This window comes from Cebus imitator, unplaced genomic scaffold (genome assembly GCF_001604975.1).
Source record: "Cebus imitator isolate Cc_AM_T3 unplaced genomic scaffold, Cebus_imitator-1.0 Scaffold5, whole genome shotgun sequence".
Taxonomy (NCBI): Eukaryota; Metazoa; Chordata; class Mammalia; order Primates; family Cebidae; genus Cebus; species Cebus imitator.
Window position 1 is genome coordinate 8,665,100 of NW_016107320.1, and position 24,805 is coordinate 8,689,904.

Here is a 24,805-nt window from a genome sequence, read left to right on the forward strand (position 1 = left end):
GTAGAGTTGGGGGTTTCACCGTGTTAGCCAGGATGGTGTTGATCTCCTGACCTCGTGATCCATGCGCCTCGGCCTCCCAAAGTGCTAGGATTACAGGCATAAGCCACCACACCCCGCCTAGATTTCTTATTAGCTGGGTGTCGCAGTGGGTGCCTGTAATCCCGGCTACTTGGGAGGCTAGGGCAGGAGAATCACTTGAATCCGGGATGCGGAGGTTGCAGTGAGCCTAGACCATGCCATTGCATTCCAGCCTGGACAACAAGAACGAAACCCCATCTCAAAAAGAAGAAACAATCAAACAAACATAGATTTCTTTAAAAGAAGCAATCTACTGTGGAAATGAAAAAACAATGAACATCTCATGGAAATAGAGAGTAGAATGATACCCTTCCCAGAGGCTGGGAAGGGTATGTGTGGTGAGCGTAAAGAGAGGGTGATGGATGGGGACAAACGTGTCAGACGGAAGGGATAAGTCCTGATATTCCACAGCAGAACAGGAAGATTCAAGTTAGCAACAACGTATCATATATTTCAAAATAGCTTGAAGAGAGGACCTGAAATGTTCCCATACATGGAAATGGTAAATGCTCAAAGTGATGGATACCCTAAATACCCTGACTTGATCATTACACATTCTGTGCATGTAACAGATATCACACGTACCCCCAAAACACGTACAAATATTATGTATAAAAAAACCCACTCACACCCTAAGGCCTTAGACAATGACAAGCACACAAATCACTTGACAATTACCTGGAGTTTTTGTCTTCCCAGATTGCATTAGTTTAGGCATTACTATCACCTGCCATTTTCTTATCTTTGAGAGAGCAATCTGCCTCTGAAGCTACACGGGGCAGCAAAGCCATATTGATCTTAGACCCATACGACCTGGGTTTGTGCCTTGGCTCTGATGCTTGTTATCTGTGTAGTCACAGGTAAGCCATTGCTTTTCTCCACGTTCTTTTCCTAATCTGAAACTCAGAAGGATATATACGGCGGCGGGGGTGGTAGGGTGAGGGGGCAAGAAATGCATTTTGTGAAACGCTTTGGTGGGTAAGTTCTTATTTATTTTTGACTGATTGGTGTTTGTTTGCCAAAGGTAAGATCATTGAAGTTGGAATTCTGGTACCTATGATTATCACCCAGCTTCCTTCAGCTTTTTCCCTTTTGTTTTATTTTGAGACAGAGTTGCTCTGTCACCCAGGCTGGCATGCACTGGTGCAATCTTGGCTCACTGCAACCTCTGCTTCCTGGGTTCAAGCAAGTCTCCTCCGTCAGCCTCCCCAGTAGCTGGGATTACATGCACACACCACCATGCCTGGCTAATTTTTTATTTTTAGTAGAGACAGAGTTTCACCATGTTGGCAGGCTGGTCTCAAACTCCCGACCTCAGGTGTCGGCCTACCAAAGTGTTGGGATTACAGGCGTGAGCCACCATGCTCGGTACAGTTTTTTCACCCTTTGAAACACATTCGGGGTACAAATTCTCCTTCAGTAATGAGAATAAATATCCTTTGCTCATCGATATCTCATGAACAAGAGGAAAATAATGGGCTTAGCTCTTAAATGGTGCCCAAATGTTTAAAAAGCCCAATCTAAAGAAACTGCAGGATTCTCACTCTATCAGGTCCCAGGTTTCTGGCCCCACCCAAGACTTCTCTTCCCATCTTTGTCCACCTCAACTCTATTCTCCACAGTTTGCACTCCCTGGTACCCAGCAGGCTGTTAATCCTGTGTGTGTTTGCTCACACAGCTCGAGACTCACGTGTCCTATCCTGGCAGGTACCCTTGCAGTTCTCACACCAGTGGTGCTGAGTGTCTCCCTGACATATGAGCCCGCTCACCTAAAATACACTGCTTTATGAGGCAGGAGCTGTCCTATCTCAGCACCCGGCCCAGGGAGTAGGTTCTTCACAACACTGAACTGAGTCACTAGACCATATTAATGACTATGAGTTTATTTATGATTATTTAACTTGTTCTCAGCTGCTGCCAAGTCAAATCTGATCAATATCCAGTTTTCCCTTCTCTGTGCTCTGTAATGGCATTCTACCTAACTCTGTGGAAGCACTAGAAATAATACAAGGCAGTTTTCCCTGTTCTCTTGACTTCAGGATGCTGATTTTCAAATTCACGAACACAGACAATCTAGTGCTAATATTTTAGTCAGAATTGGTTGGGCAAGGTGGCTCATGCTTGTAATCTCAGCACTTTGGGAAGCTGAGGTGAGCAGATTACCTTAAGTCAGGAGTTTGAGACCTGCCTGGCCAACATGGTAAAACCCCATCTCTACTAAAAACACAATAATTAGCCAGGCATGGTGGCACATACCTATAACCCCAGCTACTTGGGGGGCTGAGGCAGGAGAATCACTTGAAACTGGGAGGTGGGGGTTGCAGTGAGTCAAGATTATGCTACTGCACTCCAGCCTGGGCAACAGAACAAGACTCTCAAAAATAAACACAAAAAATTCAATCAGAACTATGCTAATGCTGATGAATTCAAACACATTTTCCGTAAGAGAAACAGGAGATGGTAAGGCAAGAAAGTTGAAGCCAACCTACTGATCATGCTCTTCCCATCTGATTCCAGCAATGTACCTACCATGAGGCTGCGGCAGGAGCTGGAGGGAAGGCTCTGTGTTTTGCATAGGAAATGCATTTTATTCACCACATTAAAGCAAGCTGGGGGTGCTGGGAGATGATGCAGTAACCCCAATGAAGCAATGATCAGGCCCCGTAGGGTTGGCAGCAGCAAGCAGGGGTTGGTGGCTTCAAGGAAGAGCAGGGGTTAACTCTGTGAGGAGGAACTAGGTGGCAAGAACAGATGCACCCATGGGCAAAGAATCCCATCAAGACCAGTGCCAATAACTGCACCACGACTGCCAGGTGCCCCAGCTGTACCTTGGGGCTGCCCAGCATGAGCACACACTGTGCTGAAAGCCTCCATGGCGCAATCACAGCTGAGAAGGCATTGCCCCTTCCCCTGGGGCCTGGCACCTCTGGGTGCATGGGTACCTCCTGCTTATCTATGACTCACCAGAACAGTATACATACTCAGCATACGCTCTGTGTTCAACACTCAGGGGCAAATATAGGCCCAGCTGCTTCATGCTTATTATGGTCATGAAAATCATTCCCAACACTTTTTTTTTTTTTTGAGTCTCACTGTGGCCGAGGCTGGAGTGCAGTGGTGCAATCCTGGCTCACTGCAACCTCCACCTCATGGGTTCAGGCAATTCTTATGCCTCAGCCTCTCGAGTAGCTGGGATTACAAGTGTGTATCTACTTTTTGGATTTTTAGTAGAGATGTGATTTTGCCATGTTGGCCAGGCTGGTCTCAAACTCCTGGTCTCAAGTGATCTGCCCGCCTCGTCCTCCCAAAGTGCTGGGATTACAGACCATTCCCAACACTCTTAATGCACTTTGCACACCCACCACTCACCCAGTGCTTCCTTGGGACATGAACAGAACAAAAGTGGAGGGCATGAATGCAAGGTGTGAGTGCACAGAGGACCATAAAGCATCACCGTGTAACACTGCTAGAGAAGGCAGAGGTGGCAGTAATTGCCAGCAAGTAGCTAGGAAAAAATAAGACGGCTGGGCACAGTGGCTCACCCCTGTAATCCTAACACTTTGGGAGGCCGAGGTGGGCTGAACACTTGAGCCCAGGAGTTTGAAGCCAGCCTGGGCAACATAGTGAGACCCCATCTTTACAAAAAAAAAAGTACAAAAATGAGCTGGGCATGGTGGTCTGTGCCTGTGGTCCTAACTGCTCAAAGGCTGAGGTGGGAGGACTGCTTGAGCCCAGGAGTTTAAGGCCACAGTGAGCCATGATTGTGCCACTGCACTCTAGCCTAGGTTTTTTTTTTTTTTTTTAAACTCAAGCAATCCGCCCACTTCAGCCACCCACAGTGCTAGGATTATAGGTAAGAGCCACACCTGTAAAATAAAATAAATAAGGGCCAGGCACGGTGGCTCCTGCCTATAATCCCAGTACTTAGGGAGGCCAAGGTAGGTGGATAACTTGATCCCAGAAGTTCAGCCTGGCCAACATGGTGAAACCCCGTCTCCACTAAAAACACAAAAAATTATCTGGGTGTGGTGGTGCATGCCTGTAGTCCCAGCGACTTGGGAGGCTAAGACCGGAGAATCTCTTGAAGCTAGGAGGTGGAGGTTGCAGTGAGCCGGGATTGTACCACTGTCACCCCCCCACCACCAAAAAAGAGATCAAAGCCTCTATGGTAGCAACCTAGACCTTTTTAGTTGTGACTGGTTGAATTAAGGGGACTGACAATTGCTTGAATTACAAGTAGAATTCTGTTAGTTTCAAGTCTTAGTTGATGGAATGCTGTGATTGCAAACATAAACTTCCTTTAAAAATATGCTAGAAATCAGATGGAGCCTGGTTTAGCAAGGTCTTCATGCCCCTTGGTGTTAGCCGTAACATATATTGCACAGATAACAATCGAAGATCAATTTCTGTTCTTAAGGATTAGGAATGGCAGGGCGCAGTGGTTCATGCCTGTAATCCCAGCACTTTGGGAGGCTCAGATGGGTGGATCACCTGAGGTCAGGAGTTCAAGACCAGCCTGGCCAACATGGTGACACCCCATCTCTTAAAAAAAAAAAAAAAAAAAGGATTAGGAACTTTTAGGCTGAGTGCAATGGCTCATAACTATAATCCTAGCACTGTGGGTGGCTGAGGTGGGAGGATTGCTTAAGCCAAGGAGTTAAAGACCAACCTGGGCAACAAAGGGAGACTTAGTCTCTACACAAAATTTTAGACAATTAGCCAGGCATTGTGGCACACGCCTGGGGTCCCAGCTACTTGGGAGGTGAGGTGGGAGAATCACTTGAGCCAGGGAGGTCTTAGTGATCCATGATCAAGCCATTCCACTCCAGCCTCAATGACAGAGTGAGACCCTGTCTCAAAAAGATAAAGAACTTTTAAAAGAATTAGGAACTTGTGTGTGTTTCGTGTGGATACATGGGGAAGTGAGAAGAGGCAGTTTGAGGATTTTGTTCCCTCTATTGGCAGAAAGGGGTGAGGCAGTCACAACCACAAGTAAAGTAGGTTAGAGAAACTTGGTATTACATTTATTTTTCTTTAAATACATAACTTTCTCCCACCCTCACCCACTGCAGGGAGGAATAGAAAAAATCCCCACCCCCTTCCATTCTGGGGATTTCGTATCTAAAGCCTGAGAGGTGAGGAAGAAGTATAAAAATACTACTTACAAAGGGAAGGAGGTATCTGTTGCTCAACGGTAGATACCCTCATCCCTACGCCCCTTTTGATCCAAAAAAAAACAAAACAACAAAAAAAAACTGCCCCTGGGAATCAATTGGAGTACAGAACTAGCCCTCCTCTAGAGGGTCCTCAAACCTCAACGTGGAACAGGAAGCTCTAACTGAGGAAGAGAATGAATGGATAGCACCTTGGGTCCTGGCAGGGGAAGGGCCCTCTCTTACCCTGGAGTCAGCCAGCACCGGCCAGCCTTTGTTTCCATAGGTCCCGTGTAAACATTGACATTTTCCTTAATGTCCCTGCTCTTCTGTTTCATACAGAGCCTCCCTCGCCTCTTGTGGAGGTGCATGGTTCCTTGATCTTTCCTTCCTCCAGAAGAACTGAGAAGGGGAGGGAAGGTCTGTAGAGGGGGCAGAGCCCATCTTATCCCTTCTGGGTCAGGGCAGCTCATCCTCCTAAGGGGAACCTTGAAAAAGGATGTCCTCCATGTTCTTGATTGGGATGGACGCCTTCCCCCAGAGCAGGGACAAGGCAGGTAGATAGTCCAGTACCAGGAAATGGTGGTCTTGATGGGTGAGGCCACCAGCATGGAGTAGCAGGGAAGAAGGCTTCATGAGGCAGGAAGTGGGGGCACATCTGGCACTGGTCTCGCACTGAGGGTGGAAGCCCAGCCCTGGACTACCCTTCCCATCACGGGGAAAGTGACCATCATCACCTTACAGTCCTGTTTGTTACACCTGTGCATCCACGAGGCAAAAGGTCTTCTCCAGGTCTCGGTGTAGCTGCAGCACTCATACCAGCTCATCCAATAGAATCCCAATATTCTGCGTGGCCTCTGAGGGACCAGCAATGGGCTTGTTACACATGGGGCAGACACAGCGAACTTCCAGCCATTTCACCAGACACCTGGGAACAAAGGAATAACGGTAATCTCTAATGAGGTAGACCACACTGCTCCAGCTGTCTCCCAAAACAAGACTATCCCTCGGTGGCTCACGCCAGTAATCCCAGTACTCGGGGAGGTGGAAGCAGGTGGAAGGTCAGGAGTTTGAGACCAGCCTGACCAACATGGTGAAACCCCATCTCTACTAAAACTTCAAAAAATTAGCCAGGTGTGGTGGTGGGCACCTGTAATCCCAGCTATCGGGGAGGCTGAGGCAGGAAAATCGCTTGAACCCGGGAGGCAGAGGTTGCAGTGAGCCGAGATCATGCCATTGCACTCCAGCCTAGCAGCCTGGGCAACAAGAGCGAAACTCTGTCTCAAAAAAAAAGAAAAAAAAAAGAAGAAGAGGAATATCCCGATACCTGCCCCAACCTAATCCCCGAGCTTTGCTTGGTGTTTACACAGGACCTGGGGCATCTCTGGCAAGCAGTAGATAGGAAATGGCAGAGACTGGAAGGTTCCCGAAGATGCTTTCTGATTACTTCTCCTTCAAAGGGCACCCTGGACACATTCCCACTTACTTGCGGTGAAAGGCGTGTTGGCACGGGAGCACGCCTAGCTCATCCTTCCCCTTGAAGTCTTCCAGACAGACTGCGCAGGTCTGCTGCAGATAGAAAGGAGCAGGTAAAAGCGTCTCACTCATTCATCCCCAGACAAGAAAAAACTAAGCTCTAGCCTAGTCTGTTCTATCAGGCAGCAAACATAGAACATTCCTATTATCATAGAAGTTTCAACTGCACTGGAAAGAGCTATCCTAGAAGAATGGTTTTCTTTTATTTATTTATTTATTTTTAAAAGATGGGGTTTCACCATGATGGCCAGGCAGGTCTTCAACGCCTGACCTCAGGTGATCCACCCACCTCAGCCTCCCAAAGTGTTAGAATTACAGGCATGAGCCACTGCGCCCGACTTAAGAATGGTTTTCAATACTTTCTTGCACAATACATTTGGTGAGCAGGCATGTAATACTATGCAGAGTTAAGGATGGGGGCGGCAGTATTTGTGATCAGTTACATTCTTTAAATCTAGACTTCCCACATCCCTACATATTAACTCCCTTGACGTCAGGTGAATTATTCTCCTAGAAGAAGGCTTGGGAAGCATTTGCACTTGCTGAGTGAGGCGTAAGGGACAAAATGAGCCCACGTCTAGGAGGTGTCATGTGTAGTGGAACTGTGATCCTCCCCACTCCCAGACAACCATGAGCATGCTCTAAGCAGGAGTGTCTGTGGTCATGAACAGAAGGCTTGGGAAATGGGTTAGGTGACCTTAGAGGCATAAGTAGGAAAGGAATGGGATATGACTAATTCCTAAAGTCAGAGTTGAGGGGACTAAAGGAATTAGTGTATGGGTGGGAGTGGGGTGGGAGAGAAATGGCAGAGTCACAGGAATAAACCCACTAGTTAGATCTCGTCTGTTAAGATGGGGTATACACAAAAATCAAAGGACCTCATTGTCTACAGTAACCACCAGGACATAGGGGCTGAACAAGGGAAAGTTAGCTGAATTCTGTCTATGGCATGAAAGGGTGTGACCATCCTCCTGGTAAAAATTATGCAAGTGGATTCCTGGGGCTGTGGGGCACTACTTATCTAAACCCTTCTGTGATCCCTTCATGTCTTCTGCTTGAGGCTATTCCAGATAAAATCAATTCCATGTATAAATTACTTGCTGAGATGTGTCCCTATTATTTGGCCAAAGGAGATACGAAAGCAGGAACTAAGCAGATTTCTGAAAGCGTTCAAGCTGAGAGCTGGAGCAAGGTGCTGTCTCACCTGCTGGGGCCCTCCTGCACGCTCTCCTGGCACACTTACCCCATATAATTGTAACTTCTTGGCATCACCTTTAATCACCACCTGAAAAGAAAGAAGACACATGATGTCTGAAGAAGAAACCAACCACTGTGGCCAGCCAGGTATCAACTAATGAAGGGAGTCCCGTGGAACGCCTGGGGCAAGCCAGACTTCTGACACTGAAGGGGGTTAGCCTCAGGGAGGCTCAGAGGTGAGGCCAGGGGGGATTCCTGCCCAGGAGAGCCTAAGCCTGCCCTCCTTGCCTCTTCCCATCAGGTCAGGCAGAGAAGGAAGCTTCCCAGAAACATGCAGCACTTTACCTCCTTGTATCCATACCGCTCACTCTGTGCCTGGTTCCGGAGTTTGCTGGGGGGAACAGAGAAAAAATAGAGAAAGCAGGTTAAGCAGAATGACTCAAAGCAGGAGAGGCTGGCTGGCTGCTTGGGAATTCTTTTGAAGGCAGGGAGGGGTGCTCGTCCCATACACACCACAGGGCATACTTTGGACCTATGCAGGCCAACGAGGGTTGATGAAGGACTAAGATTCCTACTCAGGCTTGACAGTCTCAAAATTCACTGCCAGGTCTCATACACAGATTGGGGGACCTGCCAGCACAGCACCCCCAAATAGTTCGTTCACTCTTTCCACCCTTTCCTGGTGAGCAACTTCCTTCGGTCACCCAAACTATACAGAAATCAACACTGTGTTTACTGAGTACACAGAAGCGAGACAGATATGCATAAAAGCGTTACTTCTGCTAAGCCAGGATAGCAGGATAAATAAGTCTCTGTTGACCCTGGGGAATTTTCCACCCGGAGAACACAAGTATTCTGGAACCAAAGCACACTCTTCCCTTTGCCGTGCCAGACAACACAGACGATGCCTCCTTTGTTTTCCTCTTTTCATTTTAAGCTGGTGGCCTGCATACCAGCTGACTCTCTGGCCGAAACATAGCATGCCGTTACTAATGGCAATAGCATAATATAATGGTTATGGAGCAGTTGCTAGTATGTCGCTGGGACACTTAAGATATTCACGTATGTTCTTAATGATTCTAAACTTTAAGAGTGAGATACCTTCATTTTTATAGGTAAGAAAAATGAAGCTCGTCGAGGCGTGGTGGCTCATGCCTGTAATTCTCAGCACTTTGGGAGGCTGAGGTGGGTGGATCACTTGAGGTCAGGAGTTCAAGACCAGCCTGGCCAACATGGTGAAACCCCAACTCTACTAAAAATACAGAATGAGCCGGGCATGGTGGCACACACCTGTAATCCCAGTTACTTGGGAGACTGAGGCAGGAGAATTGTTTGAACCCAGGGGACGGAGGCTGCAGTGAGCTGAGATGGTGCCATTGCACTCCAGCCTGGGCAACAAGAGTAAAACTCTTGTCTCAAAAAAAAAAGAAAAAAAAATGAAGTCCAAAGAAGTGAATTTATTTGTCCAAACATCACAGAGCTAGTTGGTAGCAGAGTCTGGATTTGAATCAAAGCTGGTGTGATGATAGAGCCCAAGCTCTTTACCAGATAATGTGGTCTGTTTCCCCAATCAGGTGGAATGCATCATAGTCCTGAGAATGTGATCTAGTCCTGGGACATACTTTACCTTTTAGTAAATCTACAACTCTGAATGGCCTGCCGTGCAAATGGCTGAGACCATAATTATACACGGGATTTTGTGTCATTTTATTTTCAAGGAGGGTGGGGGATCTTTCATGCAGAACTCTGCAGGCAGCTTTAGAATGCCTCCTGTATGTGGGTTGAGTGGGATGGCTCACACTTGTAATCCCAGCACTTTGGGAGGCCGAGGTGGGCAGATTGCTTGAGCTTAGAAGTTTGAGACCAGTCTGGGCAACCTGGTGAAACCCTGTCTCTACAAAATATACAAAAATTCTCAGGGCATGGTGGCATGCACCTGTAATCCCAGCTACTCAGGGGGCTGAGGCATGAGAATCGTTTTAACCCAGAAGGCGGAGGTTGCAGTCAGCAGATTGCACCACTGCACTGCAGCCTGGGCAGCATAGCAAGACCCTGTCTCAAAACAAAACAAGAATGCCTGCTGTATGTGGGCGATGGGAGAACTCGATGGGGCTTTTCCTGGCGATCACTTCTTAACACAGTCCTGGGTTATTTGGAAGTAAGCACAGAAACCCAGCAAGCCAGGAGAAGCAGGAAACTCCAGCCTGAGGACCAAATCCAGCTCACTATTTGTTTTTGCAAGGTCCACAGGCTAAGAGTGGTTTTTATTCTTAAATGGTTGCAAACAGAAATAAAGAAAACTGCCAAGTTAGGCGGACTGCTTGAGGCCAGGACTTTGAGACCAGCCTGGGAGATGCCGCGAGAACTTGTCTCTTCAAATATAAACAAGCAGAAGAAAAGAAGCTGGTGTGCTGGTCATGCCTGTAGTCCAGGCCACTTAAGGGGGCTGAGGCAGAAGGGGTGCTTGGGCCTAAAAGTTCAGAAGTTACAATGAGCTAGGATTGCCCCCACTGTACTCCAGCCTGGGCAACTGAGTGAGACTCTGTCAAAAAAAATTTTTTTAAATAAATAATTAAATAAATAAATGAGTAGATAGATGGATGGCTGACGTAAGTCAAAAAGAGAGAAGTTCCAATCACAGAGAGTCCCAGTGGAAGGGGGTGGGGTGAGAAGTTGAAGCTGCTCCCTGGGTGATGGAAGAGGCAGGAGACGGGGGCAGAGCCAGGCCTGGAGCACAGTGCAGGGCGGATAAGATCAGGCTGCCAGCCTCCTCCGTCGTTCCTGATGGGAAGTCAGGTGACCTGGCAAGGTCCATGTTCCTGGGGCCTCTTGGGAGCTCCAGTCCAAATGGACTTATGCCATGGGCTTGGGTACTGGGGCAGCACATCTGCCATCCCCTCCCCCTTCCCTCTTCTCCCCACTATATCCTTTCTGCTGCAGGCAGGGCTGGGCTAAAGGCCTAACCAATGCTCCCACTGTCCCATCCTTCACTTTGCAGAAAGCTCCTTGGTCCAGAAAAGGTCTTTGTACATACACGTGTCTCTGTCCCAATTTCCAAATGAGCAGGGCAGAGGGGCATTGGGACGTACCCAACGTTCACGTGGCTACTGTTAGTTGACTGATACTGGGTTCAGCAGAGGTGGGAAGTGTTCCCACAGACAGAGAGCACACAGCCGCCTTGAGGGACAAAGACACTGCTGCTCTGTTTTGAGGTACGTGCAGAGTAAACAAGGAAGTAGTGAAGAGCCTGTGTTTTTAACTGTCTGGGGAATGAGGGACTGCTATGCAGTTTTGAGGCACCCATGTCTCACCTGCAACGTGGCTATACTTACGTAGTGGACGCTGTCTTTTTCTGTTTTTTGTACCCCAGGCACCTAGCTCTTCCCCCACCCCTCATGCCTTTCTGGCTGAGTCCTTTAGTGGTTTTGCCCAGGGATCCTCCAAAACTCAGAATGGGAAGGGCTTCAGAGCTGCCCCCTCATCCTACATATAGATTTAAGCTCAGAAAGGATGAGATCATGATGAAATGTGGCCGCAAAGCTTGCAAGGAAAACAGAGCAAAAAGCAGAAACCCTGGGCAATCCCAGCTGGGGACCTAGTACCAACCAGTCTTGACAGGTGGCCTTCTCAGCTGTTGGGTGAGCACAGCCACTAAAAATAACCCATTTCAATGAGACCATTTCTAGCCGCTGCCAGTGGGCTCTCCCTTTCCTCTTTTCCCTTTTAGAACAAACAATGCAGCCAGGCCCTGAAAATAATGTTTCCCTTCCTGCCTATTTGTACTTCCTCGGCCCCTCCATTCCTGTGTAGGGCAGAGGTCAGCTCTGAGAGAGGGGGAAGCTGGCCTTGGCCACTGGGCTCACCAGGCCGGGAGCAGTGGGGCCTATTTTGGCTGAGGAGGAAACTGAGAAGCAGGGAGAGGAAGTGGTGGCTTCTACGTCTGTGTGCCTTTTTATATATAGACATTCACAGGCTACCACATACCACTGAGCCTCTGGGACTGTGAAACTCCAGGGTCAGCGGGCCTCAGGCAGGCTGCAGAACAGGACAGGGTGACGAAGGAGCAGATTACTGCAGAAGGAACAGGTGGTGCTGAGAGCACCACAGTGGGGACAGCTTTTAGCATCATGTGGTTACTGTTCTGTTTTTTTGTTTTGTTTTGTTTTATTTTTATTCTTATTTTTTTGTTTTTTGAGATGGGGTTTCACTCATGTTGCCCAGACTGGAGTGCAATGGCGTGATCTTGGCTCACTGCAACCTCAGCCTACTGGGTTCAAGCAATTCTCCTGCCTCAGCCTCCCAAGTAGCTGGCATTATAGGTGCCCACCACCACGCCCGGCTAATTTTTTGTATTTTTAGTGCAGACCGGGTTTTAACATGTTGGCCAGGAGGGTCTCGAACTCCTGACCTCAAGTGACCCACCCACCTCAGCCTCCCAAAGTGCTGGGATTACAGGCATGAGCCACCACACCTGGCCCTGTTCTGTTGACTACAGCCAAATAAAAAGAAATCAGCAATCCATAGCTCTCCAGCCTGTCATTCTGCGAGACCAGATCCCTACCTGCAAGCGGGTGGCTTGCCTACAGTGACTCCTCTACTTCAAGGAATACGACTCAAAAGCCAAATACTTGGCAGGACTGGTTAAGACCCTAGCTCATTGCTGCCAGACTTGCCCACCTCTGTATCTTCCTCTATGTATCACCTTGGGCAGATGCTGAACTGCCTGAGCATCAATTTCCTCATTTATAAAGTGGGCTAATACCTAAACTGAGGATTAAGTGAACTAAATGGTTTATAAAATGCTGACCACAACAATGGCTGGCCTATGGAAAGCCCTTGGTAAAGAGTGGCTAAAGGCTGGGCATGGTGGCTCATGCCTGTAATCCCAGCACTTTGGGAAGCTGAGGCAGGCAGATGGCTTGAGCTCAAGAGTTTGAGACCCCCCCTTGGGTGACATGGTGAAGCCTCATCGCTACAAAACATATAAAAATTATCTATAAAAAATGTAAAAATTAGCTGGGCATGGTGGGGGCACACCTGTACTTGGGAGATTGAGTTGGGAGGATGGCTTGAACCTGAGAGGTAGAGGTTGCAGTGGGCTGAGGTCTTACCACTGCACTCCAGCCTGGGCGACAGAGCAAAACCCTGTCTCAAAAAAAAAAAGTTAAAAAGAAAAGAGCAGAAAACCTAAGGTTCACACTTATTAGTGGTTGACTTAGGAAATGAACTAGCCACCCACTTCATTTTCTCTAGGTCGTTTCTGTTTTTGTAGAGATGGGGTTTTGTTGACCGGGCTAGTTTCAAAATCCTGGACTCAAGTGACTCTCCTGCCTTGACCTCCCAAAGTGCTACAGTTACAAGCAAGGGCCATGGTGCCTGGCTGGCCTGGATGGTTTTTTCTTGAGGCCCTTTGCGGCTTGGCATGGCTGAGCCTCTGTGGTGTGCTGGGGAGGAGGAGCAGGGAGAAAAGGGACCTGAGAGAGTTGGTTTTACAAACCCCTCTCAGCTTCATCATAGAGAAACCTTTGGTATTTGGTATATCGTCATATCCTCTGTCTCTAGGAATTAAGCATGAATTGCTTAACATTGGGAGGTTGGTGGTCAGGAAGAAATTGAGGGAAAGAAATGGGCTTCGGGGAAAGGGAGGAGACAGGAAGAGAGGAGAGATACCAGAAATCTACCCTCACCTCCACTTAATGGTTATATGCAATCTTCAGACCCAATTGTACAAGAGGGAAGATAAACCAGTATCTCCTCTGCATAGACTTTTACATGGAAAATTCCAGTTCCAGGGACCTGTGGGAAAAGTTCTGAGAAAGAACAGGTCCAAGGAAACACCTGGGGGTGCTGGGGAGATGTGCCCGAGGGCATTTCCCCTTCTTAGAGGGAGCTCTTCCAGCCTTGGGGAAGATGGACCAGTTCCTGCCTCTCTTGTAGCTGCCTTCCAGCAAAACACTCAAACCCAGAAGGGCATCTTAGGACTAAAGCCAGCAAAGCCTTTTCCTTAATCTTAATTTAATCTTCTTAAATGATTTGATCAGACACCAGCCCAGACCCCAGCTGATGTCTACCCAAGCATCTGGGAATGTGTGCGTGGTGGGGGGGATAGCTATCGGCCACAATGGCCCTAAAGACTCCGAGCATGCCCTACTGGCCAGGGAAGTCCAGTATTCTCCAAGGTACAGAACAATCCCATACAATGAGGAATTGTCAATGCCAACAGTAAGCCCCAGTCAGAAACACTACTACTTTGATTCTCATTCTAAATACCAGTCATGTTCTAAATTTTTTATAGAATAACTGCCACCAGAGGCCGGGCATAGGGGCTCATGCCTGTAATCCCAGCATTTTGGGAGGCTGAGGTGGACAGATGACTTGAGGTCAGGAGTTTGAGACCAGCCTGGCCGACATGGTGAAACCCCGTCTCTACTAAAAATACAAAAATAAATCTTAGCTAGGCATACAACTATAATTCCAGCTATGACGAAGGCTGAGGCAGGAGAATTGCTTCAACCCAGGAGGCAGGGGTTGCAGTGAGCCAAGATTGTGCCACTGTACTCCAGCCTGGGCGACAGTGAGACGCCGTCTCAAAAAAAAAAAAAAAAGAAAAAAAACAGGCTGGGTGTGGTGGCTCACACCTGTAATCCCAGCACTTTGGGAGGCTGAGGCAGGTGGATCACCTGAGATTGGGAGTTCGAGACCAGCCTGACCAACATGGAGAAACCTCATCTCCACTAAAAATACAAAATTAGTTGGGCATGGTGCACATGCCTGTAATCCCAGCTACTCAGGAGGCTGAGGCAGGAGAACATAGCTTGAGCCCTGGAGGCAGAGGCTGTGGTGAGCTGAGATCATGCTATTGCACTCCAGCCTGGGCAACAAGAGTGAAACTCCATTCTCAAAAAAACAAACAAAAAAAAAAACAAAAAACAGCCACCAGTTCTCTTGTCCTTCAGCAGGAGACAGAGAAAGCGTTCCCGGAGTGTGGTGAGCCCTGCCAAGCTCCAGGTCTTCCCTTAGATCCCTAAGCAATTAAGAATAAATGACAATTTAAACAAATAACTCTGGCCGGGCATGGTGGCTCACGCCCGTAATTCCAGCACTTTGGGAGGCTGAGGCAGGCGGATCACTTGAGGTCGGGAGTTTGAGACCAGCCTGTTCAACATGGTGAAACCCCATTTCTACTAAAAATACAAAAATTAGCTGGGCATGGTGGCACAACCCTGTAATCCCAGCTCCTTGGGAGGCTGAGGCAGGAGAATTGCTTGCTGAACCCGGGAGTTGGAGGTTGCAGTGAGCCGAGCTTTAAGCTACTGTACTCCAGCCTGAGCGTCTCAAAAAACAAAAACAAAAACCAAGTGCTCTCTATAGACACTTGGCTTACTTCCTAATATTAGTATCTGGAGGGCTGACAACAGGGCCCCAGGGGGCAAAAGAACATGATGCTGGCATAACTGATGCCCACCTGTTGCTGACCACCTAAAGGACATGAGTAGGAATAGAGAAAGACAGACAAGGGACTTTATCACTCATTCACACAGTAATTCCAGGCAACCTGAGAATAACTGGCCAGGAGGGGGGATGCAGCCCAACCCGTGGTGACCTTATATGCTCAGGAACAACCTGATAGGCTGATATAAATAGAAACACCAGACCCTCAGGGGCCCAGAGAAGGGCAGGCTCAGCCATGTCCTCAATGTGGTGACTGCAGAATAAGGCTAGTGACTCTGCTATGGCACCCTTGCTCAGCTTACCCCACAGCCCTGGTCTCCTCCCTCCTGCTGGACTCCCACCCCAGTCAGCCAGGGATCCACGCACCTGATAAAATAGCAGCAGAAGATAAGGCTGAGCATGAAGACAAAAATCCCGGTGCCGAAGATCACCATGTAGATGTTGAGTGGAAGGTCCTGGAAACTGATGGGTGGCATCGAGCAGGACTTGTTGGTGCTCACCAGTCCCAGGCCACAGAAACAACCTGCAAAGGGAAAGGAAAAAATAAATCATATTAGGGTTGGAAATTTACTGCTGGGGCTGATGGCACTATGTCAGCAGGATAGAAAGAGAATTGGCAGGCTCCAGGTGCCTAAGCCTCGGATTCACTGGCTCCAGTTTTATATCTCAGCTCTAACACTTACTGGCTATGTAATCTCGAGCAAATTTAACTAATCTATAAAATTGAATACTGGCCAAAATACTTGAAACAATATCCCCATCTAAGGGATAATAAATTTAGCCACGCTGGGTCTGGTGGCTCATGCCTATAATCCCAGTATTTTGGAGAGACTGAGACAGGTGATCTCTCGAGGCCAAGAGTTCAAGACCAGCCTGGGCAACATACAAGACCCATCTCTACAAAAAATAGAAAAATTAGCTGGGCATGGTAGCACATGCCTATAGTCCCAGCTACTCAGGAAGCTGAGTGAGGTGGAAGGATCACTTGAGCCCAGGAGTACAAGGCTACATACAGTGAGTGATGATTATACCACTGCACTCCAGCCTGGGTGACAGAGTGAGACCCGATCTCTATTTTTAAAAATTAAAAAAAAATAAAAATTTAGGCAATGGGTAGAAACCGGAGAACTTAATTCCATCAGGTAGGAGCCCATATAGCCTTAGCTGAGAAAATATTATTTGGGTTCAACTCCCCCTTCCCTAGCTAGCCATATGACCTTTAAGAAGTGACTTCTAAGTTTCACTTTGTTATACGAAAACAAGCAAAATAGAGAGAGGACTGAAAATGGGTGTGTAAGAAAATATGCTTTGTAAATTGCAAAGGGCAATTGCAAAGGTTATTTGTCATTATTAAGCCACCTGCTCCAGAAGACAAGCTGTGCCAGGACTAGAATAGAAATTGTTCACTCCAAGTCCCGGGCCAGCATTCCACAAAATGGTGATGGGGGTGGGGCGGAGGTTACAGCTTCCCTCACTGGTCACCTTCCCGCTTTCTACTCAAAGCCTCAACGCGCAGTCCCAGTGACAGCAGCATCTTCTGGGAGCTTTTTAGAAACATACACTATCGGGCCCATCCCAGCCTAAATGAATCAGGACCTATGCTTTTTTTTTTTTTTTTGGGACAGAGTCTCGCTGTGTTACCCAGGCTGGAGTGCAGTGGTGCAATCTCGGCTCACTGCAACCTCTGCCTCCCGGGTTCAAGTGATTCTCCTGCCTCAGCCTCCTGAGTAGCTGTGATTACAGGCACACACCATTATGCCCAGCTAATTTCTGAATTTTTAGTAGAGATGGGGTTTCACCATGTTGCCCAGGCTGGTCTGGAACTCCTGAGCTCAGGCAATCTACCCACCTTGGCTTCCCAAGGTGTTGGGATTACAGGTGTGAGCCATGGTGCCCGGCCAGGATCTACACTTTAACAAGCTCCTCAGGTGATTCCCCTGCACATTCAGTTTGAAAAGCAAAGGCCAAGATGTGTGCCTTCTCACAGGACTCAGGGATAAATACTGACTGGCCTACCAATTATGACAGTTACTTCTCTCTTGCCCTCTTGCCAGTATTTGGTGTTCAGGTGGGTATGTGACCAAGTTCTGATCAAAGAAACAAAGAGATCTTTTGGAAAAGGAACTGTTTGTTTTTGGAGACAAGGTCTCGCTCTCCCTGCAGGCTGGAGTGCAGTGGCATGAACATGCCTCACTGTAGCCTGCAACCCCTGGCCTTACGAGATCTTCCTGCCTCAGCCCCACAAAGTGCTGGACTACAGGCATGAGCCACTGCACCCGACAGGTTTTTCTTTTTGTGTGTGTGTGTGTAGGGGGGTGGCTCTGTGTGTGTATCTTGTGTGTGTAGGTGTATGAGTGCATGTGGGGTGTGTGTGTGTAGGTGTATGAGTGCATGTGTGTGTATGTGTGTAGAATTGCAGTAGTTAAGCTGCAGCTGGAAAGACAGCAGCCCAGTAGAAAGTCAAATCGCTTGGCCGAGCACAGTGGATCATGCCTGTAATCTCAGCACTTTGGGAGCCAAGGTGGGTGGATGGCTTGAGGTCAGGAGTTCGAGACCAGCCTGGTCAACATGGTGAAACCCCCTTCTCTACTAAAAATACAAAAATTAGCCGGGCATGGTTGTGCACATCTGTAGTCCCAGCTACTTGGGAGACTGAGGCAGGAGAATCACTTGAACCTGGGAGGTGTAGGTTGCAGTGAGCCGAGATCATACCACTGCATTCCAGCCTTGGTGACAGAGCAAGACTCCATCTCAAAATAACAACAACAAAAAAAACAAAAAACAAATGTCAAATGGCTGAGGATGGCTGAAGGGAAAGAGAGGAGTCCTTGATGAATGAGAGAACTGGAATTTGCTGTCCACCTGCTACATCCTAAGCACATTCTCATGCTATCAATTTCATCTTTGTACTGCCACAGTAAAGGTTACTTCCCCCACCAATGGGAAAAAGACTCAATCATTTAATAACCCGCCCACAGTCAAATAGCTAGGAAGGCCTAGCTCCTAAGGGCTCTCTGTACTCAGGCGTTGGGTTCTAGGCACTTTCCTGAGTCTTGGCTGGGAGCCAGGGTATATTTGCATGCCAAAGAATTCTATACTCTAATGACCAGTGCTACCACAACTCAGCAGCAGGCTGGCTTGAAAGACTGGAAGTCAACTTGGACATCAGTCCTCTTCATCCCTTACTGGCGACTATGTAATGAGCCTCCATTCAAACCTCTTTCAGACTGTGCCCCATTCTACTGCCACAGCCCTACTGTAAACACTCATCACCTCCCACTGTTTCCTAGTTGATGTCATTCCTGTTTCTAGTTCCTTCTCCTCTCATTTACCCCACACACCTAACACATCCTCCTAGTTGCCTTTTTTTTTGAGACAGATTCTTGCTCTGTTACCCAGGCTGGAGCGCAGTGGCACGATCTCGGCTCATTGCAACCTCTGCCTCCCGGGTAAAAGCGATCCTTCTATCTCAGTCTCCCCGAGTGGCTGGGATACAGGCATACACCACCATGTCCAGCTAGTTTTTGTATTTTTAGTAGAGATGGGGTTTCCCCATGTTGGCCAGGCTGGTCTTGAGTACCTGACCTCAAGTATTCCACCTATCTCAGTCTCCCAAGAAAGTGCTGGGATTACAGGCATGAGCCACTGCGCCCCGCTCCCTCCTGGTTGTTTTGATCTTGTATTTTCCAAACTCATGACTGGCTTCAAGTCCTCCTAAAACATTCACCCTGTCCCTTCACAGCTTCCTACTTAAAAGCTCTCCAATACTATCCCAACGGGCCAGTCTTTCTCACTATTTCTTGTACAACCTTGCCCTTGCCTGCCTCCCTGTCTTTGTTCACAAGAGTTTTCCCTTCCTGAAACACCCTCTCTGAGGCCCATCAAGCCTGGCCTTTGTTTTGGTCCAATAACCTCTCCTCCTTGAATTCTACAGCACTCATGACCTCCATCAGTTGTTTTGGCCCCTGCTTACTCAGCAACTGTCTTACATCGTCCCTAGCATTGAGCTACTTTAACTCAAATGTGCATTAAGCATTGATTGTATGATAAGTACTATTATAAGAAAGCACAAGCCGGGTATGTTGGCTCACACCTGTAACCCCAGCACTTTGAGCAGCTAAGGCAGGAGGAGGACAGCTTGACTTCAGAAGCTCAAGACTAACCTAGGAAACAGTGAGATCCCATCTCTACCAATAGTAATAATAGTAATAATAAATTGGCTGGGCGTGGTAGTAAGTGGCTATAATCCCAGCTACCTGGGAGGCTGAGATGGAAGAATGACTTGAATCTGAAAGGGCGAGGCTGCAGTGAGCCATGACTGCACCAGTACACTTAGCCTGGGAGCCTGGGCCACAGAGTAAGACCTTGTCTCAAAAAAAAAGGGACAGAAAAATGACTAGATGATCTTACCACATGGGAAAAAAGACACAAAGTTTTTATTTTTATTTTTTATTTATTTTTTTAAAACACAGGGTTTCACCATGTTGATCAGGCTGGTCTTGAACTCCCGACCTCAGATGATCCGCCTGCCTTGGCCTCCAAAGTGCTTGGATTACAAAGTTTTCACCATAGAAAGTGAGGCTTAGTTTTGCTAGAATGAAAAAAAAAAAAATGAGGCACTGTAGAAGAGGCGTGTCTATACTTCTAAGAACAAAGACGAGAGCACCACTGAGAGTATACAGTTCCCCTAAAAGCCTGAGCTGTCGGGCATGGTGGCTCATGCCTGTTAAGCTAGCACTTTGGGAGGCTGAGGCGGGCAGGTCACTTGAGGTCAGGAGTTCGAGACCAGCCTAGCCAACACAGTGAAACCCCATCTCCACTAAAAATACAAAAGATTAGCCGGGCGTGGTAGTACGCACCTGTAGCCTCAGCTACTTGGGAGGCTGAGACAGAAGAATTGGTTGAATGTGGGAGGCAGGGGCTTCAGTGAGCCAAGATGGTGCCACTGTACCCCAGCCTGGGTGACAGAGCAAGACTCCGTAAAAAAGCCTGAATCCTCCTAGGTTTGCCAACTCCAACTTGGACTTTTGTATATTCTCCAGCCTCCAGCATAGCCTAGCATTTGGCTTGTTCTCAATAACCAGTTAATAGATAAATAATTTTCCATTTTCTTAAAATAACCTGGTCCCATTGGCAAAACCTCCCACTTCAAAGCAACAGGACTGATGTTTGGGAAAGTTGCCCAGAAACTGCCCTCAGCTAATGTCACCAGTCAACCAGCAAATATTATTGAGGGCTTGCTTTATGCACTGACCTACACATCGTGGGAAAACAGAAAGTAAAAGTTCTTGTTCTAAAAGACTTCTTAAGTTGAAATGAAAGAAATAATTAGCTACTAAACTTTGCTGTGCCCAACAGGAAGTCCCTTGTGACTAGGCTCTTGGGTTAGAAATAAAGTGGTTTTCACCACCACTCCCTGCCCTAATATTTACTTTCTGTGGGCCAAAGAACAATTTTCCATGAAGACATTATGGCGGATTGGCTAGAGTGACAAACTTCAGTCTACACTGGAAAAGGGCCTCAGGACTTCCCTTGTGCCCCCAACCGTCTTCCCACCTCCTTCCTCAGCATTATTTGATGCTACAAGAGGGTCTAACCCCCATCTGCCTTGGTTCTTCCGGGCACCTTTCATGAGCTGAAACCTCCTTTGGTTTGCGGTTGTGGGAACTTGTAGAGCCTGGTAGCAGATATTACAGAGGTTGTGTGCCCATTCTCCCAGCATGATGCCCCCACCCCCAAGTCCTCTGATCAGTGTATCCCCACCATCTTATCCTGTCTGATAAAGGCTTCCCCTCTATCTCCCCACTGATTGAATCATCGAGCTTGGGACTTCACATGATAGAGTTTGGGGGAAAGAGCTTCACAGTCAAGAGGAGATGGTCCATTTGCTTGTGTTCTTATTGAAGAAATGGCAAAGCCAGGCGTGGTGGCCCACTTCTGTAATCCTAGCACTTTGGGAGGCTGAGGTGGGCGGACCACAAGGTCAGGAGTTCAAGACCAACCTGACCAACAGGGAGAAACCCCATCTCTACTAAAAATACAAAATTAGGCAGATGTGGTGCCGCATGCCTGTAATTGCAGCTACTTGGGAGACTGAGGCAGGAGAATGGCTTGAACCCAGAAGGCGGAGGTTTCAGTGAGCCGAGATCGTGCCACTGCACTCCAGCCTGGGCAACAAGAGCAAAACTCTGTCCCCCTCCCCCCCAAAAAAGAAGAAGAAAAATAAAAAAAGAAATGGCAAATAGTCTATTGGTTAAAAGCTGCCAGTGCAGAGAGGTTTTTATTTAAAACTATATAAGGACAGGGAAGAACAGCCCCAGGAAAGAGGGGCTCCAGATAGTTTCTGAAGAGGTGGGGGAGGGGTCGCTTCTTCACTCAAGTCAAAGAACAGGATCTCTCAGTCACTTTAAGAAGTGCAAAGAGGCCAGACAAGGTGGCTCCTGCATTAATTCCAGCACTTTGAGAGTCCGTGGTGGGAGGGTTGCTTGAGCCCAGGAGTTAAAAACCAGCATAAGGAGGCTGAGGCAGGAGAATTGCCTGAACCCAGATGGCGGAGGTTGCGGTGAGCCGAGATCGCGCCATTGCACTCCAGCCTGGGTAACAAGAGCGAAACTCCGTCTCAAAACAAAACAAAACAAAAAAAAAACAAAAACAAAAACAAAAAAAAAAACCCAGCATAGGCAATGTAGTGAAACCCTATCTCTAAAAAATAAACACATAAAAATTAGCCAGTAGCCAGGTGTGGTGGCACACACCTGTGGTCCCATCTATGCTGGAAGGCCGAGACAGGAGGATCCCTTGAGCCTGGGAGTTGGAGGCTGCAGTGAGCCCTGATGGTGCGACTACACTCCAGCATGGTGGTCGGAGTGAGACCCTCTCTCTCAAAAAATAAAATAAAGCAGCAAGTCTAAAACCTGATATGAAAGGGGGCTGCCCAGAAAGGGCAGTGTTACTGACAGCTGCCTCGTTTCTCCCTTAAGTCTCTGTTCCCTTGTCTCCGCCAACCTATGAAAGCATTGACATCAGAATGTCTCATCTCATCTGGCAGACTGGAAGCAGGAATGACGTCAGACAAGGGCTGGCCAAGAAAGACCAGGGGATCTGGGAACTGCTTCTCTTTCCCAGCCAGTGGGAATCTTTCCCAGATGCTAGGGTGCACGGGCCTTCCCTCAACCCCCATCCTCTGCCCCCTCTCCCACAAAACCTCCTATCACACACGGCTTGTTTAATTTTCAGGAAATGAGATCCGACCAGCAAAGGAGGAAGGGGGAGAGGGTGTGGGGTATACATGCTTCCCAAACCCTGACTTAAGACAAAGCCTCTTGACATAATTAATCCAAGATCTGGCAGGCGTCTACTCCCAAGAATGATTTTTTTCCCTCTGTAACTAGCTAGCTTGCCACACTCAGAGATAACGCCAGCTGCTTCCCATCTCTCCCTCCCAGAAACTCTGCAAGCATCGGAATAACGCGGTCAAGACTAGGACCCCAGGGGGACTGGAGGTGGTGAGGTGGGGGGCGATTAGTATCCAAGGTTTAAGTGTCCCGCTTAGAAACACCTTCCTTTCTGGTAGCTTGCTGAGGAAATCAGACTCCAGCCTAACCCTGTATCACCAGAACCTACAAAAGCCTCAGGTGAAATGAACTAACTTAGAAGCATCACCCAGGCCTGGGGAGAAACAGGGCGAGGGGTTGTCGGGTCGGAGGCGCAGCCTTCACTTGGGTTCAGGAGCAGACACACCAGTCTGGCCTTGGGGGCCAGAAAGCGCAGCTCCCATAGGCCAGCCTCGAACGGGGTGCGGAGCTCTCAGCAAGGTTTTATTAACTCAGGAAAGCGACTTTTTTCTTTTCTTTTTTTTTTTTTTTTTGAGACAGAGTTCCGTTCTTGTTGCCCAGGCTGGAGTGCAGTGGCACGATCTCAGCTCACTGAAACCTTCATTTCCCGGGTTCAAGCGATTCTCCTGCCTCAGCCACCCGAGTAGCTGGGATTACAGGCGTACGCCACCGCGCCCGGCTAATTTTGTATTTGTGGTAGAGACGGGGCTTCTCCAACTTGGTCAGGCTGGTCTCGAGCTCTCGACCTCAGGTGATCCGCCCGCCTCAGCCTCCCAAAGGGCTAGGATTACAGGCGTGAGCCACCGCGCCCGGGGCCGAAAGTGACTCTTTAATCCACAGTCTTCCAAAGGCACCAAGCCCGCCAGCAGCCCGTGGGAAGCCAACAAAGCCAGAGGAAGCCACTCCTGCGCCCCGTCCCGCACGCTGCACTGTATACATATTTAAAATAGCCTACAAAGTTTCAGGCCGGGAACTTGAGCTCCCTCTAGGAGATCCCAGCCTGAGCGCGGATTTAATTCTCCTCCAACAACCACAACAAAGAACAGAGTTTGAGCGCACAAAGGCAGGGGAAGGGGGTAGAAGAGCCGGGCCGCCACACAAAGGCCGGGAACCCCTCGGCTCCCACGCCCCCGGCCCATCAACCTTCCGAAGGCCCCTTCCAGGCCCTCGAGTGAAACCTGGATTGTTCAAATTCCGCGCTTGCAGAGCAGAGTGGGGCGCCAGGACGCCTTCTCAACCGTCCCATTTCAGGAGAAACTTCGCTTCCGAAGGAGGACCAGCGCGCTGCTGTCCGACCTTGCGCCCCGCGCCGCGGCTACCCCCAGCCCCACCTAGGCTCGGTCCGGGCTCCGGGACTCACCGTTACACCACTGGAATGGGTGCATCAATGAAGTCGCGGCTGGCTTCCTCGGACGAACGGACGCAGGCGGGGTGCCAGGAAGGCTGGGTGGGCGCACCAGCGGCGTGCGGGGCCGCAAGCGGGGTCGGAGCAGCGCGCGGCAGCCGCCCTTCTGCAGAAGCCGAACTCCCTCCGGGGCGGGGGGCTTTGGCTAAGCTGGTGTTCCGCGCAACAAAGAGGGACGACGAGGAAACAAAGTCCCGCGGAGCAGAGCCGCACGGAGCGCACGCGCCCAGGGCCCCGGGCTGGGGGAACGTGGGACGCCGCGGGGCGGGAGTGCCAGGGCCGCAGAAGACTCGGCCGGGAAGAGGAACAACCTTCGCCGGACGCTCGGCTCAGGCCCAGCAGCGCCGAGGTGCGCGGGCTGAGGTTCCGAAACTGACACCGGGCGGTGCACACCCCCCCTTTTACCGCCCTCCCAGCCCCCAGGGAGGCTCCGCCCCCTTCTCGTCACCCGCCCTCCGACCAATCGGAGCCTTTCTCCTGCCCCCGGCTATTACTTGCAGGCCCGCCCTCCCGCTCCTGGAAACCTCCGGGATCTTCGCAGTATGGGCGCCTGCCGCTTCAGCTTCCCAGGCCTGGGGAAACTCCCGTCTGCAGAAATGCGCGCGGCGGGCGTGGTGGCTCACATCTGTAATTCCGGCAAATTGGTAGGC

The 24,805-nt window shown here is 49.0% G+C and overlaps 1 protein-coding gene across 2 annotated transcripts; it reads right to left on the minus strand.

Moving 5' to 3' along the window:
- Positions 1–5,076: 5,076 nt before the first annotated feature.
- Positions 5,077–24,549, minus strand: RNF122 (ring finger protein 122). 2 transcript variants are annotated; one of them, XM_017536186.2, is made up of 6 exons: positions 24,111–24,549; positions 15,783–15,939; positions 8,310–8,355; positions 8,011–8,052; positions 6,718–6,797; positions 5,077–6,159 (listed from the first exon to the last, which is right to left on the minus strand). In XM_017536186.2, the coding sequence occupies exons 1-6, from the start codon at positions 24,133–24,135 to the stop codon at positions 6,045–6,047; spliced, it is 465 nt and encodes a 154-aa protein (XP_017391675.1). In that variant the 5' UTR covers positions 24,136–24,549; the 3' UTR covers positions 5,077–6,044. The 2 variants fall into 2 exon arrangements, with proteins under 2 accessions (XP_017391675.1, XP_017391665.1); XM_017536176.2 differs by having other exon boundaries at positions 6,718–6,800; positions 24,111–24,547.
- Between the last annotated feature and the right edge of the window lie 256 nt (positions 24,550–24,805).

Bases quoted from the DNA above. Each gene is read 5' to 3' on its own strand.
- RNF122 (XM_017536176.2), bottom strand. From the start codon at position 24,135: ATGCACCCATTCCAGTGGTGTAACG. The intron at 8,053-8,309 runs GTAAAGTGCTGC...CTTTCTTTTCAG, and splicing joins AGCGGTATGGATACAAGGAG to GTGGTGATTAAAGGTGATGC. The intron at 6,801-8,010 runs GTAAGTGTGCCA...TTCTATCTGCAG, and splicing joins AGAAGTTACAATTATATGGG to CAGACCTGCGCAGTCTGTCT.